A 20,776-nucleotide genomic window follows, 5' to 3' on the forward strand; every position below is an offset into this window, starting at 1 on the left:
TTCGTTTGATGATATTCCCACTATATACCAAAGCCGCAGCGCAATCCTATCGTATCGTCACATCTACGCTATACATGAATCCCAAATTCGAGTCTCTCCCTTCCATCTCGCTGATTTCCTCGTCCGCGCGTAAAAGCGCACGACCCATCCCTGCAACTAACGAATTTCTTCGGCACTAATGAGTCTTTTGTAAAAATAACAAAGCGCGGCTTCGCATCGCATTACTAACCCCCGGTCCGACGTTTGGTATTGCTTTACAGACGGCCACTATATACGACTACAAAGATCATTATCAGCAGCAGCAGCTTCACCAGCATCAGCAGCAGCAGCAGCAGCAGCAGCAACCCCAAGAACTGCATCAGTACGGATACTCGCTGGCGAGTAACAGTTCCAGTCAGATCACATTGCCGCTCACTCGGAGCCTGTACCACTCGAGTTCGGCGGTCAGTCCTCTGCAGAACTCGTACGTGCACAATAATGCCAATAGCCGACTGTCGCTGAGCAATCATTCGCCGCAAGAGCAGCAGACGGCCCAGCCGCAGCATCTCTCGCACCATCATCTGTCGAACACGAGCACGCTGCCCTTCTCGCTGTTGCAGCAGCAGCACATGCAGCAAAACTCGAATTCGAACGATCCACAGCAGCAGCATCACGACGCGATGCCCGACCTGGCGACGTACGACAGGCAGGCCTCGCGACGCCACTACAGGCGAAAGCAGCGCAGCAAGCACGAGCGCAACAAAAAGCAGCACCAGCAGAGGCTGACCAACGAGACGAGCTTCGAGCGCGCCCAGCAGCTGGGCATGCCCGAGAGCCACAAGATCTCGTACCCGCACTACTACGAGGACACGTGCACGACGACGACGACGGCCAGCAACGGCTTCATCTGCGACAACCTCGACCCTCGCTACGACTGCGCCACGCTCTCCGACAACGAGTACGTGCCGGCCCAGCAGGCTCAGCCTCAACAACAGTACAATAGCCTCACGGCCACTCGGCCTAACAAGTCCTCATCCAAGAGGTACTCCTTCTCGTTCTCCGAGCTTAAAATTGCCGAGCTGCACTTCCGTGACGTCGGTCAGGAGATCAATGTCTGACAAGCATGAGAAAGGTATTTTAGAGAGCAAATTTCGCGTCGCCAAAAAGCCCCCCCCCGTAGCGCAACGAAAACCGAAAAATTACGTTTCGCCCCTTCTGTCCAATTCGTCGTAGGATCGCGTAGAGCTGTCGAGGTTTGTACGTGTGCACTCGAACTTTTTCATTCATACTTTTGGTTTGCGAGTCTAACTGCGCAATTTAACGAATAATTTTGTCCATGTAATCGCTATAATTCAGTTAAATGAAGTTTTTTTTCGTAGGCTCCGGTTACGTTGAAAGATATTTACGTTTATTGCAGTGATTAAAGGGCCTTATAACATGTATATTGTAGCTACGTGGAATCCACACAACAAGTTAGTAATTGTTCAATCAAGTTTTCATTTTTCTTTGTGTTAACGTGCTCGTTGCGTTTAAAAACTCGTGATGTAACATTAAATATTTAACTGAATTTTAAATCAACTACTTTCGACGTCATTTTCTAATTAATGGAAATTCAGCGCGAGTAACAACTATTCATAATTTTTGAAAGAATACAAATGGTAAGTGGCAACACGCATTTAAAAAAAAACATGTAAACTTAATCATTTTAAATGGAATTTGTCCTATAGCCAAAACGACAAGAGCTTTCTGGTGCAACGTTTTTCTTTTACGATTCAACAGACATGAGAGATGAGATTATCTATGCAATACAATTTTATTCGAAACTTTTTTATGTCACTCACACTGGTTACAGTTTTGCATTACATTTAAACGTATGCATACTGATGCAACTGCAATTGCAGCTATAAAGTTTAATTAAAACTTCAAAACTCGAATCAGAACGAAACAATTTCGTCTCTCTCTTCCTTGTTTTCTCGTATTGCCGCATGGGTGTAAACATAAAACGGGCTCGCACGCGATAAATATTGGCTAGTCGTGAGTATGTATCGATTGTGTCATATAAGCGGTGTTGAATCAAAAATTAAAGGTAGTAACGAAATACATGCTTTTATGAAACTTGAACTCGAAGGCGAAAGTAACATCTTATCTTTCGAGTAGGCATTCATTTTAACCTGGCTTAAACATAGTGAAAACTCCCATTAGTGGACAATGACCCAACCGAGGAGTTTGTCCAGAAATACGAGTTGACTAAAAAGTAAATATAAAATTGATCAATTCATAATCAATTACAAATAATCCCTAATAATAAAAAAAAAATAATATCATGAATTTTTTCATTTTACAGAACTTTTTTCGGTATGTGAATCAAAATTTTATTAAGCGTACGGAGTCTAAAATTGCTGAAAAATGCTTCATTTTCCATTAAATCTTTTTAAGTGTCCGTCGACCGTAGTGTTTAATGTTAAGAGTCTCGTCTCATGAAAAAGAAAGTATTTTTACCTTTCCTGCATAAGATATGTCCGCTACTGGGAAGTGTCCACTTTTGAGAGGCGTTCATTAAGCGAGTTTTTACCGTATCCAGCAAAAGTAATTTTTATTGAAAAAAAGGTTGATTGAGAAAAATTGTGAGTCGTTATTTCGTCGTTTATCAGATGCATAGAGGCTCGTTTGTTATGCGCATATAATAAGATACTTGCTTGTGGCGTGCGCGACGAATTTATTCTCTAGGATAAGTATACATATAGCTGCTTACATGCCTTACGGGATATAGAGGACTATAGGACTATGCTCATGCGATTTTCAGTCCGGGTTCGTGTATAGATACAGGGACGCGCATAACTTTGGATATACGTACATCAGCCGCCGACACTTGCTTTAGTGGAGCGCGCACTTCTATATATTCTCGTGCCAGAAAGCTGGAGCACATCCTACAGCTCCCTATACCGGTCTAACGTCACTTGCTTCGCCATACCTCTACGTACACGTATACGCGTGCGCGAGAACGAGCTCTGGCTTAAATTATGAATATCTGCTCCTGCTACCTTATCTGTGGAGGGCAACTTACATGCTCACACCGACAGACACATGCACACACGCACGCACACAATAATATAGCAAACGAGCACGAGTACTGGGCTGGGTTCTGCATATGCAGCTCGCGCGATGCCGTTTTTGCAAGTTTTTTCTCGTCTCGCATTACTAGAAAATGTACGAAAAAGCAGCAATACGATGCACGAATTAACATATAAATTTCTCTGACACGTCGACATTGTGCATTATACATGTGCAGCCACGTGGCCGCAGAAGGAAAGGGAACTTCCAAGAGCTTTATTCACACATAATTGATAATAGGAAGCTTTACTCAAATTGCTGCCACGCATAAATGTGGACAAGGCGACTAACGGTTTTCGAGGTAGACCCTAATCGATCAAGCGCAAGCTTTGACGTGGCTACGAAGCTTTGACTATAAAGTGACGCGCGGAAAACCAGACCCCCTGCCGCGCTTCTCGCGCAGATACCCTCCCGTCCCCCGTTGCGGCCCTCGTGCACATAATGAAAGCTCTACGGCGTATTTATGATTATATTGACACGTACGTATGTATAATATTATTCACCTCATCGTTATAAATGTAGCTTTGCGAGCGATAACAAGTGTGAGTTTCGTGTGCGCGTGTTTACTAAAATTAATTTTCATCATTTACTTATTACGTTTACTGTTTTATTTTACTCCTACAAAATGATTTATATTTTGCTTTGTGTTTGAATTTCATTACTTCATATGATTGTTCATCTGTATTTATTACAAATTTTAGTATATGATTTTATTAAATTTGATTTAAAAAAGTAAGTACTTGATTATATTTTATTTATGCTTTTAAATTATCGAATCATGTATCGCAATTATTTTGAATGAAAATTTTACTTGAGAGTGCATATCATAGTCACGAGAAGAAGCAGCTCGGTTCAGAAAAATTTATTTCTCATAACAAATATAAAAATCGTCATGCCATAATATATTTTGAAATTTGTATGAACAATCACATGAACAAAATTCAAAATGGAAAGTTCGAAACAAAAGTAACAAAGTTGGGTGCTTATTAATTTTAACTTAACATATTTCTTTTGTTCCATCCCTTTGTTACATGTGCCGTCATTATTGTGTTAATCCATAATCATCGTCATCCTTTCAAACGACGTAGCCGTTCAAGCCGGAGTTCTCCGATTTGGACTACGCCGACGTAGATTATCGCTCTTACGGGCCGATAAATTACAAGGCGGCCAGCATTGCGCTACTTCAGAGTAGACAGCATCAACAACAGCAGCAGCAGCGAAAGCCTCAAATGTACGGCCAATCCGATGACAGCGAAGAATTACTCTAAACACCGGAAACTATGTGCATTTTTAAGAATAAACAAAAAACCATAACACTATAGAAAGTATAAATAATCGACCAAAGTGCCATCGTCACTCTTGAACGAAAAGCTATAATATTGGGGTTTGTGCGTGCAAATACAGGCTCGTAATCAAGTGAGTTTTATGATCTTGTTAGTAATAATAATTTTTAGTTTATCCTTATTGTTACGTTATAACCCAAAGATTATAAATTTGTTACAAGTTGGCAATATAGTAGTAGATATTTTTAGTTTTCTTATGACTTAATACTCAAAATATAAAAAGACTTGATTCAAAATAGTGATTTAATATTATAAAATGCTTGTCGACATATATTTAAAATGTTTTCTGCAATACCAATTCGAGAGATAAGTGCATTCAATCATAAAAGAAACTATCCGCTCTGAAATTCGTGAAGTATTCTCCTTTCTTCGCATCTTTTTTAAAATTAACATTTGCAAAAATAGCATTTTGTAAATAAACTAAATTCGGTCTACAAAATACAATAAAAACTTCAATTGTACGGATTTAGCCGTTAAAATGAATCAATCAGTTGCACGTATGGCTGAGCATTTATATGAAAAGGCGCAAATTTGAGTTGATAGGAAATAAATACCTACTCGGCTTTATAATCAGAGCGCCACACTCTCAGAACAGCTTAGCGAGTCAACGACTGAGCTCATCGGTCTGGCGAATATGACGCAATCTTGTTAATGCCTGCAATTGACATACTGTTTTAATGATAAACTTAGATAGATATTAGGTGAACACTCCGCAACAAAATTATCGCAACAACAATTTTCTTTGAAATTTTGTCAATTTTCCAACTCTTCTATCGCCATAAATTTTGATCATATCGAGACGATTTTTTTAGTTTTTTTTTTAAACTTTTTATAATTTAAGGCTATTTTTGCAGTTATTTTTTTCTGTAAGTATATTTTTTATAGATTTAATTCAATTTCGAATTATCAGTCGTGATTGAATAAAACACATTACATTGCCGAAAAAATAGATCGTTTAAACTTATACCTAAACAAGTTATTTTTTTCCAATGAAATGTACACCATCGAAAAGTATTCTTTTCGATGAGTAATATGAAAAAAATTTCTACGATTTTTTTTGTATCCTGCAAGCCGTTTTAAAGATAGCGTTTAAAGTACATAAAATGCCAGATCGTCAAACAAAAATCAAGTCTGCACAAATTGTTGCCTTGTTAGAGATATGATTAAGTCAGAACGTTGTTAGATGGATGAATGGTGACAATAACTCGCGTTTTTAAACGGTACCAACAAACAGCTGCCCTATACCGGCTCGGTTTACGATGCATTGCTCTACATATCCTTAAGCTTAAAAAAATTTTCCAAGGAAACTGAATAAAACTCGTTTTTATACGATCAAAATAAACGGAGATAGAAGAATTCGAAAATTTACAAAATTTTAATGAAAATTGTTGTTGTCATAATTTTATTGTGAAACCAATGCTTCAATTTTTCAAGAAATCCTTTTTTATGAAATTTCTCAATCAATTTTGAGTTATCTTGCGACCTGGGTTACAGATACGAGACTGATGTTGACGAAAAATCCTATTGAGAAGTACATTGATCACTCGTAGTTTTATGGTTGTTGTGCTGTTGAATGAATGAAAAAGGGTTACTTGCTATCGCGTGCACATCGAACCTTCAAGGCGAATTGATCATTTAAGTGCAATATGTATACTTGCTTCGATGATAGTTCTTAAATTTCATTGTTGTCCAGGTGCACTCATAGTGCGTGTAAATATTCTTTCAGATAGATTGCGTAAGGTATAATGATTATGATCGGTATCCGTGGAAATATCACAATAAAATTCGTAATTTATCTAATATATCTTCCGTCCAAATTACTAAATCAGAAGTTACGTTGATGGGTACTTTTGTGTCCAAATGTATTTATTGAAAATATGAAATTATGAAAGTAACTTATTGCCCTCATAAATATAAATATTTAAATATATTCTAAAAATTGATCGATACAAATTCTTATGTAAGCAAAAGCCTACAAGTTTGTGTGCCACTGCCCGTCGAGAAGATATTGCCACATCAATCATTTTTCTAGTTGAAGTAATGAATTCAAATATAATTATGCGTGCGGTAAAATGAAAAAAATTAAATTAAATTGATATCGATGTAAATTCGCCTTGTGTACATATGCAGTTATGAAAATCACGCCATTTATACATTGTAAGTGGCGTTACGTGTGAGCGCGATAGCAATATTGTTGAATATCCAATTATAACCGGTCACACGCAGGGTAAAAGTGAAAATAATGAATACATATGATGATGAAATGAAGGGTAAAAAACCATGAGGTTTCAAGAGTTGTTACGGAAAAAAATGTGCTCCCTCGTTTCTCTCCGTATATCTTTGCACGAATACCTATACATACATATATATATCATCGAAATTATTAATGTCGCGCACGACGACAATTTGTACCTTGTAGTCGTCGTCTTTTTCAAGGGCTCTCGACATTTCTACGCGCACGCGGCAATACGCACGTACATACGTATATATATACACATAACACAACATCAAGGTGAAACTGGCATTTTTATCGTCCTTACTTGTTGTGAGACCTGAAAATTCGACAAATTTTTCATCATTAAAATTGTCATGGTTTATATCGGAGGAGATGTGCTCTCAAGTCTGAAATCATTCCGATACATGTGCTGGAAGTGATTCATTTACACAGACAGTTGAGACTTTTATAAATATATCACGTATGTATACGTGCATGTACATATTTAAGAAGATGTGGATAATAATACATGTGTATATCATCAAGTAGAAAAGGATATTTTTTCTCAATAGTATACCAAATACATATAAATATTATAAATAGTACATGTTATATACGCGAAATCACTCAACATACACTAGTACCTACTTGTATACTCATTAAAAAAAGTGTATAATATTGAGCATATTGTTACGCCTAAGATTTATACGTTATACATAAATATTTAAGTATAAATACGATGAGAAAATCGAGCGTGTACGTGTGTGCATGAGCTGTACGTATTGTATATGTATTGCGCACTTGTGTGTTCATATGCCCGGGTATACATGCCGCATAATACATAATAATCATAATAGTTGGCATTTCTATATCTGTAAATTACGAACTTGTTAAAAAATTTGCGTCGTCGAGTTTGAAAAATTAATTAAAACTTGGTGAGAAAAAAAATGAACGAACGAAGCCAGAGTATATGGGAGGAGAAGGGGGTGTGTGGTAGTGGTGTGGTGAGAATAACGAGCTTTAGCCTCGAGAGCTCCTATGATCGTAAGTATGTATATGTGCGTGTTCGCCAGTGCGCTCGATGTGTAGCACGAATATGTATGAATGGAGTTTATAAATATAACGTATGCAAGTGTGTGGGAGAGAGAGAGAAAGAAAGAGAAAAAGAAATTATACAACTGTGGATCAGAATGGAAAAAGTTGTGTACTATATATTTTTTTTGCTCACGCGCGAAAAAGAAAAAATGGCGTTTCGAGATTTGTGAGAGACCAGGAGTGAAAAAGACTTGAGGCTGAGCTTGCGGCACACGATCTGTTAAATCTTAACAAATTAAAACTAATAATTCAGCTGGAATTAGATAGCCGACGAGTGAACGAAGGATAAGTGCGCGGTAAGAGAAAAATAACGTATTTTGCAACTCTCGTCGGTTAACTCCCTTACATATATTTAAAACGAACGACGCTTAATGACGATTTGCTCGCACCACTGCACGCGTTTCTTTCTCGCTCGCTCATGTTTATGCATGATAAAAAATTCAGAAATAACGAAGGTTTTTCGCCGAGAAGAGCCGCGCCTGTGTGACTCTAAGTCATTATACGTCATTTGCTTTGGAGGGAATTACGGTTCGAATTAAACAATTTTTCACGCGTGCTCGTGGAGCGTATGCTTGACTAATTTTAAGTACACACCTGAAATTTGTTATTTCAATCTAACAAGTCTCTATAGCAATATTTTTCATAGCTTAAGCGTCGACTAAAAAGTGCTTATCTAGTTTTTTTTATCTCGTGTTTCATATGTACGGAATAATATTTTATTCGTTCGTTGATGTATTTTTACTTGAAGTGAGAGTCGCCAATGTTGGTATTTCATCGAGTTATCATTGTTTAATTATAAATATATTTTTAATGCAATTTCCTGGTTAAAGGAATCACAATTTTAGGTTTTCCTCGCGCGTTGTTGTTTATCATTTCTGAATAATTTATTAACGTAAGCCTTGAGCGTTTGTTGACGTGCGTGACGTTGTAAATGACTACTAATAATTAGGAATTCGTTACATAATTATGCAGACATGCCAAAGTTTAATATGCGAGCGCGTCAGCGAATTTCGTTAATTCGTTTTTCAATGCGACACGCACGTTTACTATTATGATAATGATGATGATGTCGAATGATGTGCACGATTAAAAAAAAAAACGAAAAAAGTAATAACTTGTACATGCAATTAAAATGTAATAATATTTTAATAAGCAGAACTGAAAATAAATGTTATGATTAGAAAATGAACATTTTTTACAAACATTTTTCATTTACCACATCCATAAACTTGATCCTCTTAGATATTAAACATGGAATTTGAAATAAAATTCAACTTAAAATTCGTTTAAAATATTTATTTTAAATAGCTCTCATGCTTGTGATGAAGAGGATAAAAAGAAAATAAAGCCGTTGGAAGTCGACGTAATTCACGTTGTCCGCCTTCCACTAAAAGCTATGTTATAATAGGTAAGTAAAGTCTTTGCGGGAGTTCGTATATGGATTTGAGCATTATACACATTTTGCTCCAACTTTCGTAGCTGCACACAGATTAGTGCGAGAAAAAGGAGAAAATATTACGAAACGTTGGTGCAGCGAGGACGAATTGAGCCAGGGTGCACTGGCACATTTTAAAACCGAAGCGGAGCGCTTCTAAAATGATTCGAGCCGTTAAAACATGATACTTAAAAGCTTTCGAATAGAAGGTAACGAAGAGCCAACAGTTAATTTGCTAATTTGACACGGTTAGCTGAGATGTAATTAACAGTTCCAGTTAGTGCTTGGGTGGGAGGCCACCCTGAGCGGCGCTGCACCACCATCGCCTCCTTTCCAGCCGGTACTTTCCAGTGGCGCGTACTTGTAATCGCGTGCCTCTTCTCACTTGCGTATGGGCCCTTCAATTACACGACCTGCTTTATATCTTGTGTTGCGCGCTTTCACTGGCCGAACTACACGAGCGCGCGCGCGTGGTTTCGAGTTCCTAAAGTCGCTGGCAGGTTTCTCATTTTTTTAATCCCTCTCGAGCTCTATCTAAGTCCTAAATATAAAGCTTGTAATTGAACTCCTCGGACGTGAAAAATGTCGGGATGAATTTACGCTAATCTCCGCTCACGTCGACGACCAATCAGATAATTAGCCGATCGTATGGCGCGTGTTATACCCTAAATGAATAATTCATATGGTCATCGACAGAGGAGTAAATACGCATGCCTATGAGGTAGAACAAGCCCACGGACGATCGCGATATCTTTGTGTCATAACCGCATATAGGCGCGATCGAGGCGCTAGCAAATGTTTGAAACAATCGGATTGTAGCTTCAGCGGCTAATACGCGTCTGCTTTCACATCGGCGGTCGACCCGCTAGCGAGATAATAACAGTTTTATATGTAGATGGATAGAGATAAATTTATATGTAATATATTTATTTATATGTAGGATGCAAATAGAGCCACTACATGGCCAGTTAGCGCACGAGTGAGTGGCGCTGCAGCTGTGGGAGAAAGAGAGTCCAATCAGCGCGAGCGAGACTGCCGCGGCCCTCGCAATCATGCTGCCGAAAATATGAAACAAATAGAATGTATAAATAAGTCAACGAATGCGTGCAATACACGGTGTGGTGCAATGCTGCGTCAATTCAGTGCGCACCCCAGCTTATCCTATTTTGATGTTTGCGCTGGATTATTTCAAAATCATCTACATATCCGCTCATTTGCGATTCGAGCTACCAATTCTGATAATTAGGTCTGCTTGAAAATATGCCACCTAGCGTTATAATACATTCTGATCATTGTCATTGTTATTAATATGTTCAATATGTAATTTAAAAATAGTTGCTACTGTGTTTAATTACATGCTACAGCAGTGAATGCGATTCAAAACAACTCTGATGACGGCTGAAAGTCTGAATTGCAGGTAATTCCTTGCTCAAAAAAGGTATAAATAAAGTAATAAAGCATACAAGTAGCCTTTGATAACGCACAAGGCGGAAAAAAATAAAAGTACGAATGTAAAGAATCGAAAGCAAGCGATTGATAAGTACTTCTGTAGGCAGAGCGCAATGCTTTAAAAAGCAGCACGCAATGCAACGTCGATTCATAGAGTCAGTGTAGAAATTCATTATCGAATTCAATTGTCGGCGCAATGAAAGCACTCGAGCTTTTACAATCCATCGACATTTGGCACTGAGAAATACAATTTCCGCATTGCTAGACCCCCCTCACTCTTTTCCCCTTCCCTTTGCACGAATAGAGGGAAAGAGAGAAACTGCCGCGAGCTTCGGGCACAAAACTCAATTCGTTGTTACTGCCTCGCGCCTTTCGATAAATGTTCCATGTTGCAAGCTCGTGTATTTCCTCGCGAACCCACTAACACACGTGCATAGCAGTTCTCGCACGAGTGTGTTGTGTGCATGCTCGTTTTATCTTTCCACGAATAATACCATCAAATACGTTTTTCTTTTTTTATTTTGGCAGATTTTCATCCTGCGCTATATAACCAGTGAAGAAAAACGGGAAAGGCTTCGTGGCTTTTCATTTAAATAGACGTAATCAATGCCATTCGAGTAATTTTTTATGTGAGAATTCTTATGAAAAACTACATTAAAAATGCTTTAAAAAGTCAAAACTGTGTTTGTAAATTGAGGTAGTCGAAACCTAGTCAGCGGTCTCAGCTTTCACTATCAAATATTACAATTAGCTGGAAAGTATCTACGAGAAGCTACATCGAAAAAAACTTTTATATGGATTAATAACACTCAAATATTAAAACAAAATTCAATTCAGTAAATGTAAAAATTGAACACGGAACGAGACGAAACTAGAAAAAATTATTCTTAAAATGGAATGGAATAGAAACTAAAGTGGGTGTGCAACCAAATTCGGTACATAAAATATACAGGAACATAGTAAATAAAAAACCCTTCTGTAAATGAATTTAAATTGGAATCTAAGAGTTACGTAAAAATTCAATTGAAAACAATTAATTAACCAACTGTAAAATACGATTTTATTAATCTGATATTTTAGGTTTCATGTATTAAATTTCAAATTAAATGTTTTCCATAACTTTAATATCAAATTAATGTTTGTTAATTATTAGTATGGAAGTTCCACATGTTACGACTGTTTTTATACGGTTAATTTTTAAAATTTTGAAATGAATTTGTATATTTGAATGTTAGTAATTGTAAAGGGTAGGCTATCTGTCTGAATGTACGACATAACTATGCCCAACAAAACACGATGAAATGTTCATTTTAGCAAAAGCCGCGTCCCGAGCGAGCGCAAGAAAAAAGGAATAAATGTGCGATGCCGTCGAATCAAACGGCCGCAAGTAACTTTAAATATTCTCTCGAAAAGGTTTCCGCGAGATAAGTTTCGCAGGCGTAGGCGCAGCAGCCCTTCGCGTCTACTCTCGTGCACGCATCGCAATCCCAGCGGCAAACGAAGTAGATGCTTGCGTATTACAAGATTGACGCGATCTGCGTGGGATTCGCGTATATGCCACATGCGTGACTATAGGCGACTCATCGTCGTCGGGCGCGTGCATTAATGATGAAAAACGCGCGTCGTTGTAACTTTGGCCAAGTGCGTAAATACGATCGTCATTCAGACAGCTGCTGCCACTGTGGCTGCTCTTGCTCAGACTTCAGCCCCTCGTCCAATTTCCAGCTTCATTTCTACGCTTGGCGCATTGTAAAAGTCGCACGCGACGATGTAAACGCATGTATTGCTTCAGTATAAATATACAAACGACGGCTACAACGCGTCGAACTGCCAACACGTGGCGTTTTGAGAGGACAATGCGCGCCGAGCCTCGTTGTGCGTATACACGCGTTGCAGCGCGCGCGTGGAAAACGCAATTCAACGTGGATATACAACGCAGTGCCTGTATACGTCTCATGCCAAAGATGCGCTCCGTTTCTCTCTCGTTCTCTCTATTATAAAAGAGCGAAAACAAAAAAAAATGGAAAGTAAACACTCTCAATCCCTACCTCTGGCTTCGTGGCTCGTCTTTTCTCTCGTGCGTTTTTTTTTCTTTTTTGCAGTTCCAAGGGAGAGAGACTGCGCTGAAGAACTCGACTGCATTTATTCAGCCCTTAGGCGGACATGTTCACGCAGACGTGCGCTCGTACATATTCGGGATTGTGCTGTGAATGCGTGCCTCCTTTCCCTCGCCCGTGAAGGGTAAGTATGTATAGCTGCGCGCAGGTATATACGCTACAAGCGCACGCGCGGGGGGGGGGGAGCGAGAGCGAGTATTTTTCTCTCTTCAAACTCGAGCTTCCTGAGAACTACGGCGCCCCTAGCCAAGAGGAATATAATAAGCCTCGAGCGAAGTACGAGTCGATGCACACTCCCTACGTATAACGTATTATGCGTGTCCTACACACCTACGCGATACGTAAGCGAATGTGCGTATAGCACCTGTACGCACACTTGGAGAAATAACTTCATGCTTGGACTGCTCGGCAACGTGATTACGTTGCGTCACTGCACGCCTCGCTCGGGATCGCGAGCAATAAGATGAGATTTTTCATTTTCAACTTGGGGAGTCGGTGAGAGGACGATTCGGCGAGGCCCTTGAGTCGATCGGTCGTTCTCCCTTTTTTTTTCAGCCCCGCTGTCTTACCGAGCTCCTGCAACTTTTCTGCGATTTCGCAAACCAACTCTGCCTATTGTACGGGCCATGTACAGGCCTAAAATCGGATCCAGCGTGTCTCGACGAGTTATAAGCCACTAGCCGTAGCTACGAATCCCGACCTAACTATATATACATTTAAAATCGCGTACCAGTCTCGGTCGGTCTGTGAATCGGATCTGAATAAATTAGGAAAGTTGGTCTCTCGCAGCTCTCAACTCGTCGCTCGAGTCGCGAAGAACTTGTACGAGCGGCGAAATGTGTGGCTTCGAGTGTAAGAGAGAGAAAGAGCCGCCACTGTCTGGCCGGTCACGTGGAATTCGACTAATCGCTTGTGAAGCCAGCCAAATACACTAAGCACAACCTGCCCCTCCGCAACATTAATTTGACTCCGAAGTACTAGCCCTGCTGTATTTCATACTTTCAAGTTATTTTACTCGGCTGCAAGCTGAGCAGCTGACGCTATAGGGCTTGCGGTCCAGTTGATGAATTATTATGAGCAGCCCAACTCGCGGCGACAGAATCTCCCTCGGCGATTTTGCATGATCTGTGATCTAACGAGTGGATGCGGCTGGAGCTCGAGGAAAAAATATCGGAAACGTCTACTTTGTCTCGGTATCGTGGCACGGCAACGTCTCTTAATCGAATTTGTTATGCAATAAATATTAATGCAAGCTTCATATAGCTTGGGACGGAGAAAAGACGAGCCACTGATACCAGTACGTGCAGATGAATATTCAGCCATGAGAGGAAAAGTTAATTTTCTTTTTCCTTTCGGCTTTCAGTAGACGCGCGCTCCTTTCTAGGTCTTTTGGCGCCGCTAGCTTTGCATCCACAAAGCAAATTTGACAATTTTTTTCCCAACCTTTTCTGCCATTTTTGGCACAAAATTTACGTCACTGCGTACGTACGTACACAAAATTTTACCTGTAACGAATTACACGAGGAGAGATTCGTAGTAAACTTGTTGGCGACGTGATGCGACAATTTAACGGCCTTGCTGCGAGAAATGCTCAAAGAAGTTTCATGAACAGCCTTAAAATTGGCTATTCACAGCGGAGAAAATCGCATCAAATCTGATCTGCAAGTTCCCTTCGCCAAAGTACAGACGGTTTTGTGCTCGAGCACGACTGAATTTTCCGTCAGACTTATTGAAAAATAAAAAGAAACATTTCCAGACTGAGGTTTAGGGTAATAAATAACTTTTCTCAAAATGTACAGTCTAATTCAAGTTTGTACAAGTTTTTATACATCTCGTTAAAAAAATCTATTAAAAGTAAATATATGTACAAGCTCAAGTCTCAAGAATATCAGTTGAAATTTTATAAATCATAAAGTATGTAACGCGGACTCGTTTACTGGCGCAGACATCCAACTCGGGCGTAAGTTTTTCTTGCGCGTTTAATCCAAAAAATCACGTTACGTTTGTAAAGTCGCGTCGTTGCCCTAGCCCATGCAAGACAAATAAAAAATCAGCCAGATGTGATACATTAAAGTTTTGATGACATTTCTAGTTGAAGACTCGCGAGGAGCAGCTATCGGCCTCGCTCATCCCTTCCTCTTAGCCCTGCAGGAAGTTGGAAAAGTTGTTGAAAGTCGAAGAAAAAGCGAATCTGTCGTTGGTTAATTACTTTTTATTTGTATTTAACTCGTAGCAACTTTGAAGATTTATCTTGCCTATGGTGCAGAAGGTAAAAGATTTAGTTGATACATAGATTTTCCTTTAAAACATACATTTTCCATGTTTATTTCGTACATTCATTCACATATATCTATCCATATATAGGTTCAAGGCAAACAAACCAGTCTACGAATTTCTGATTTCATCTCTCGCAGCAATATTGGAAAAATGCTAGCGTATACGGTGAGATAGTTTAGCACGTCGTATCTGTAAGTTAATGCATCGCATATTGAATATTATACGCAGTTGAAAAAACTGAAAGGATAAAAAGCATGACTCCAGTAAGGCTGTATACGACCGACTGGAAAAGATAGGCAGGAATAATACATACAGAGGGAGAGAGAGACAGAGAGATCAACACGGGAGTGAGGGAGACGACAGAGAGCGACTCGACCGCTTGTGATCTACGATTAAATTTCCTGGAGAAAAATAAAGATAGAGGCGTTAAGCTGTATGGGATCCCAACTCGACCTACCACCCTCCTCCGATGGTGCACAAGGGTAAAGTGATGCATCTTGCAATAAATAACGTTCCCGCGTCGAAACGCTGAGAGCCCCGTCTAGCCGCAGCGATAGCAATCGACATACGCGCGACGAACATCGTCGTCGCTTTCCAAGCTCGCGCCATCCGTCAAAAGCTCGGGACGAAGCTCGTTTTTCTTGAATTTCGATCGAGCTGCACGTCTGCACCGATGGCGAAGCTCGACGTTTTTAACGAAGACAATTTCGCGTCTTGCTTTTAGAATTCCGACGATTCAAATTATCATTCGCCGAGTTGGATTCTTCGATTGGAGTGCGTAATGCGGCTCGACGAATATCCAATTTCCTCATTCCCGAATGCGTAATTGCGCTCGCAAGCTCCCTTCCTTGGAGGCAAATTCTGCCTCGAATTGACCACTGCCACAAAACTTTGCAGGCAAGGGAAAAACAATTTCAATCTGTCGAGTTCTTAAAGTATGTATAGGCCACAAATAAATCGCGTCAGTCAACTATTTTTCAAGCTTGTGCAACTGTTATGTAGCCCAGTACAAGACTATAGTGTATTTGAATTGGCTGATTTGAATGAGCTTTAAATTATTAAATTAATCTTATATGAAAAAATGAAGTTATTCGGGTAATAAACATATCATAAAGTTGAATATGATCGAGCAAGACAGTCTTTTGAAAGTGTTTTTCTCTTTGTACGTAAATAATTCAAACAAAAATATGCCCAAATTAGGTCGAAGATGAGTATGTACCAAAGAATTGAAGCAATTAGAGGCATTCGAGAAGCATTTTTTGTAGTAGAAAACTTCTGAGATTTTTTTTGCACTAAATAGTAAAAATGTAAAAATATCAATTAATTTTGTATCGTTTTAAATTTATTCTAAAAAAAGTGTGTTCTTCTTGTAAAAACTTTCGTGTACAAGACACTGTTACGCCCCCTTGATGCAATTAAAATCTCTAGCTCATGAATGGCCCTTGCGTCTGTGTTGTCGCACGCGCGCCGTCATCCCGGCCAAGTTGAAGAGCTTCAAGAGTGTGCGTAAATACAACAGAATGTCATTTATCGACTCGTGCAAAGCAGCAGAAACTCAGGTTGTAACTGCTGTTGCTGCGTATTCCAAACTGCACATACATATCAGAGAGAGATTCGAGGGACCGGGAGGAAAGAAGGGAGGGAGGGCGAGAGGGACGCAGCTTGAGCTTACGCTGCGAAGGAAATTGTACGGCGCTCCGCCAATATTCCGGTCTTCCGGCATTCGACGGATATTATCTCATCTCAATCCCAGCATCTGCTGCTGCTGCTACCGCTGCTTCTGCCGTTGTTGCATATAACTTGGGCGGGCAGGCACCTCTCTGTATAGCTCTCTCTATCGTTCTCGCATATAACGGGCTGCTTTTCATCCGTTACGCTGCAAAGACATAGCGCAAATGGCTCGTGTTCTGTCTCTGTTTTCGAGAGACTCTCTTCCCTCATCCTATATCCAGGCCCGGCCGCGCGCGTCTGCCGTGAACGTGAACTGCGCGCGGGAATATAAGCACAAAGGGGGAAGCGAGCGTTTAGCGTGACTAATACCTTAGCTTACGTATGTATAGTTTGCAGTATTCGAGATAACTATAAGCTCGAGTCTTGGCCAGCAGCGGCAGCAGTAGCGACCGATTGCTCCACGCTGTTTACGTCTATTATACGCACAAGAGATTTTAATTACGCGCCACCCCCTCGCCTTTCCGCGCAGCTATCCGATAGCGTCGATCCCGAGTCTCTCCCTTTGATCCTGCATCCCCCGAGTGTATCCGTTTATTTTTCTCAGCTGTCAGACTTTTCGCAAAGTTTCTGCGCTCGTTTCGCTTAATTGATCTTCGCCACAGCTGCATCATCAGCTTCTTCGTCTCTCCTCCTTTTCTTCTTTATAGCCAAACCAATATCTCGATTGTTCGCAGAAGCTTATCCTCTTTTTATAATATACAGATTGTCTTCGTCGCGCTTCCTTTGATACCAAAGCAAATATATAGATCGTATTATTTGCTTATATAATCGCCCGCGCTACGCGATCCTCTCGGATTATAGCCTTTCGTTGCTGCAAATTATTTCATCGTACGACGGCAACTGGTCCTCTATCAGCTTGATGAACTTATCCAGGGGACAGAGCGTCGTACAACCTGGAATTTGCTTTTCAATGAAAACTGGCGGGATACCTTGGTAATGCAGCACCTGCGAGTTAATCGTGCATTTTTAATAAAGCTTGCCAAGCGACCATCGAAAATGTAATATCTCACAAAAATCTATATGTGTCATATCGAACCTTGACAAAGTGGAGATTCAACTGCTCCCGCAGCTCCAGCACGACGGCGCTCGAGTACTCGGGAATGTGCGGCTTCCACAGCTTGAGCGTTTGCAAAACCGACACGATGTTCAATTCGTGAGCGCCGTACAAAAAGAGCTTGCGACCATCGGCCTCGGCCCTTTTGCTCTCGGCCGTCATGTCGTCGACTACTTTACGCATCAGAGCACCTGCGCCACGCGACACACATAGATTTCAAACGAATAATAAATTTTATATATTTTAGCGCTCCTCGGCTCTTGCGACGTGAAAAATTGTTTCTGCACTCACCGCCGTTTATTTTTCGCAGCCAATCGGTGAACTTCAGCCGTTTGTATTCCAGGTATGTTCCGTTCAAAAGAGCACCGTCGGGAAAGTAATCATAGACCCAGTCCTCGAGCGTCTCATTCATGTATCTCATTGCGTCAAACTTGTGATACAACAGAAACATATCTCTGCTGCTGCTTACTTGACTACCCGTCAATCTCGTCAAATTTTTCATTGTCTCCTGGAATGGCTCGAGAAGCTTTTTAAACTCGGCGCTCGATTCAGCTGCTTTTAATTCTTGCACGAATCTGACCGTTGTAACGGAAAATAAAAAAGGTATGAGAAAAACGTGTATTTTGAATAAGAAATAGTGCAATCATGAAAATATCGGAGCGCACTAACCTTGGACAGCCATCGGGATAAAGTAAAACGTCGTTATTTAACGGAGCATGGGAATATGGTATCGGTTGCCAGTTTAACGATTTGTGCCATTTCTGGTGCTTTTGCGGCGGGTACAGTGACGCAAGTGTAAGTTGTAAACTCATCTGGGCTCTGGCGTACTCGGTGCTGCGAGCGAAAATCGACGCTGGTTCGTAAAATTCGCCCAGAAAATCACCATATTTTTTGCGTAGCTTTTCCCCGAATCGATAAGATCTCAGTCTTCCAGTCTGCAGGGGGCACAAAATTCAACGTTTTATAGGTCAAAAATATGTGACTTTTTTCCTATGTTTAGAAAAGAAATTTTTCACTATTTTCATTGTTTTTCAACGGAATATACTAACGTTTGTTAAACCTCCACCTTTTTGGTCGTTTGGTAAACGGTCTCCGTGTCTAAATATCTAAAAGATGAAAAAGTGGAACGGATAAATGATCGTCGAGTCGACATTTAGCAATCTGTTTTTTCATACCACTGTGACGGCACGCAAAGTGGGGTGCGAACGAGCCGCGTCACTTCCAAAGCACTGCAAAAAAGCAATGGTCACAAAGAGTAGCAGCGAGCTTTGCATGATTTTTCACTTTCACGTTTAAATTTGGCGTCGGCATCAGCTCATCGTAACTGATGCTAAAGAAACACTGCATGTGACTCGGACTATCGCATCTAACTCGAAATCGCACTGCAGTTGGAAACGAGAGCAGAGCTGTAAACGTTATCTTCGGCTCTCGTACAAGGACTTAATCGTCGACAAGAGCAAATAATCACGTTGGAATATGCCGTCTCTCTCGTTTACAAGAAAAAGTACGCGCGTCGCTGCAGATGGAAGCGAAGATTCAGGCGTGTTCGATGAGATTTCATCGGAACCTTCGACTCGACGAACGGATGTCATTGCGTAGTTTTTTTCCTACGCTATCTTTCTCGCGGCACAATCTGCTCATCGTTCATAATTCAGAGATGAACCAAACGATCTGGCGTCTTGCAGCTGAAAAGAAATTCAATTGCAAGACAGTGATAAGGCGCTAGCCGAGATAAAAATCGCGCAATCTCGAGTACCCCGTTTAAGATTGTACATTCGATAAGTTGATTTTCTTCTCTTTTTATTTGAACGATAAAGAGCTTGGCTTGTAAGAATATACCTTCGCTTGCACGTATATAGTAGGCTATCATAACAATCTTGACTTTCAAAAGCAAACAGAGTCGATGAAAAAAAAAAGTCGCAGAGGCGAATCAGCTTGCGTAGACGAGGACGGAAGAAACCGCAGCGGGAAAAGCGAGCTACCGAAAATAGTTGAATAAAAACGAAAGAAGAAAGAAGAAGCAAAACAACAGCGACGGTAAAACGGATTATTCGTCGATTGAGCAAACAGAAAGCGCGCCCAGAAATGTTTCATTCATTCGGTTGTAGGATTGCTTCGTTATTGTAACACTTTCTCCCCCAGCATGTATACGCAAATACTGCACTATCGCTGCGGTGGTAGGCTCGTAGCCGTTCGAGCTCACGAGTACACCTCGAGTTATAATCGATCAGCCGCGAGCTTTATGCCTCGTGCTCGCGCGAGCACCGATGCTTTTCTGCGTACACGCAGGGACGTGCGCGCGTTCATTAACGCGTTCGATCCGGATACGTGATTTCTTTTCGCGAGCATACCTATAGTGAATCGACCCTCAGTGGTGTCGTCGAATTATTACGGAATAACGCAGATAGAGAACTATTTAAACATCTTCGCAAATAATTACTCGCTCGGAGCCAGTGCGAGATATGTTTATCGGAGCGTGCATACAGAGATAGGATAGCGCTGTACAGGAGTTTTTAAAAAATTTACATGCAAAGGCGCAAAAGCGGCGCGATCGAAGCTGCACATGCAACTGCAGCACCGCAAACAACAATACTGAATATTCATGCAGGTCGCCTAGCGAAGGCCGAAGCTATAACGCGCTCCTGTGTGCATGTATATGGCAGCTAACAGCTCACCCGCATGTGCATGTGTATATATACGTGCACACATATAACTGACGTAGCCTAGGTGTACTCGGAAATCCCTAGGGCTCCCTCAGTTGCTCGCTCTATACGGAAGCCACTGAGATGACCAGCCGATTATAAGCCAACTTTGCCTGGGGCTATGTTTTTGCCTGGCCTGCTGCGTATAGGTATGGATACGACGCACCCAACTGTTCGCGCGCACACACTCGCAGCCACACGCATGCAGCAACATTAGCCAACTGCACTTGTGGTTTGGCTCGTCCTACCTGCATACATAGATATACTT

At 40.8% G+C, this 20,776-nt stretch overlaps 2 protein-coding genes across 2 annotated transcripts in view; one reads left to right on the top strand and one right to left on the bottom strand.

Moving 5' to 3' along the window:
• LOC106648121 overlaps nt 1-1,141 on the top strand; it is a 131,616-nt gene extending 130,475 nt beyond the window's left edge. Inside the window, exon 23 of the mRNA XM_023458307.1 lies at nt 261-1,141. Within this exon, the coding sequence (XP_023314075.1) occupies nt 261-1,097 (837 nt within the window). The 3' untranslated portion in view covers nt 1,098-1,141. The remainder of the gene's footprint in view (nt 1-260) is intronic.
• Nucleotides 1,142-15,020: 13,879 nt separating this feature from the next.
• LOC106648253 (venom acid phosphatase Acph-1-like) lies at nt 15,021-19,158 on the bottom strand. Its single transcript, XM_014364994.2, has 6 exons — nt 18,982-19,158; nt 18,856-18,912; nt 18,476-18,741; nt 18,098-18,381; nt 17,789-17,997; nt 15,021-17,697 (listed from the first exon to the last, which is right to left on the bottom strand). The coding sequence occupies exons 1-6, from the start codon at nt 19,078-19,080 to the stop codon at nt 17,548-17,550; spliced, it is 1,065 nt and encodes a 354-aa protein (XP_014220480.1). The 5' UTR covers nt 19,081-19,158; the 3' UTR covers nt 15,021-17,547.
• Between the last annotated feature and the right edge of the window lie 1,618 nt (nt 19,159-20,776).

This window comes from Trichogramma pretiosum, unplaced genomic scaffold, assembly GCF_000599845.2.
Source record: "Trichogramma pretiosum strain Unisexual culture from Peru unplaced genomic scaffold, Tpre_2.0 scaffold48, whole genome shotgun sequence".
NCBI classification, from domain to species: Eukaryota; Metazoa; Arthropoda; class Insecta; order Hymenoptera; family Trichogrammatidae; genus Trichogramma; species Trichogramma pretiosum.

Bases quoted from the DNA above. Each gene is read 5' to 3' on its own strand.
- LOC106648253 (XM_014364994.2), bottom strand. From the start codon at position 19,080: ATGCAAAGCTCGCTGCTACTCTTTGTGACCATTGCTTTTTTGCAGTGC. The intron at 18,382-18,475 runs GTTAGTGCGCTC...TACAACGGTCAG, and splicing joins TATCCCGATGGCTGTCCAAG to ATTCGTGCAAGAATTAAAAG. The intron at 17,998-18,097 runs GTGAGTGCAGAA...CGCGTGGCGCAG, and splicing joins GCTGCGAAAAATAAACGGCG to GTGCTCTGATGCGTAAAGTA.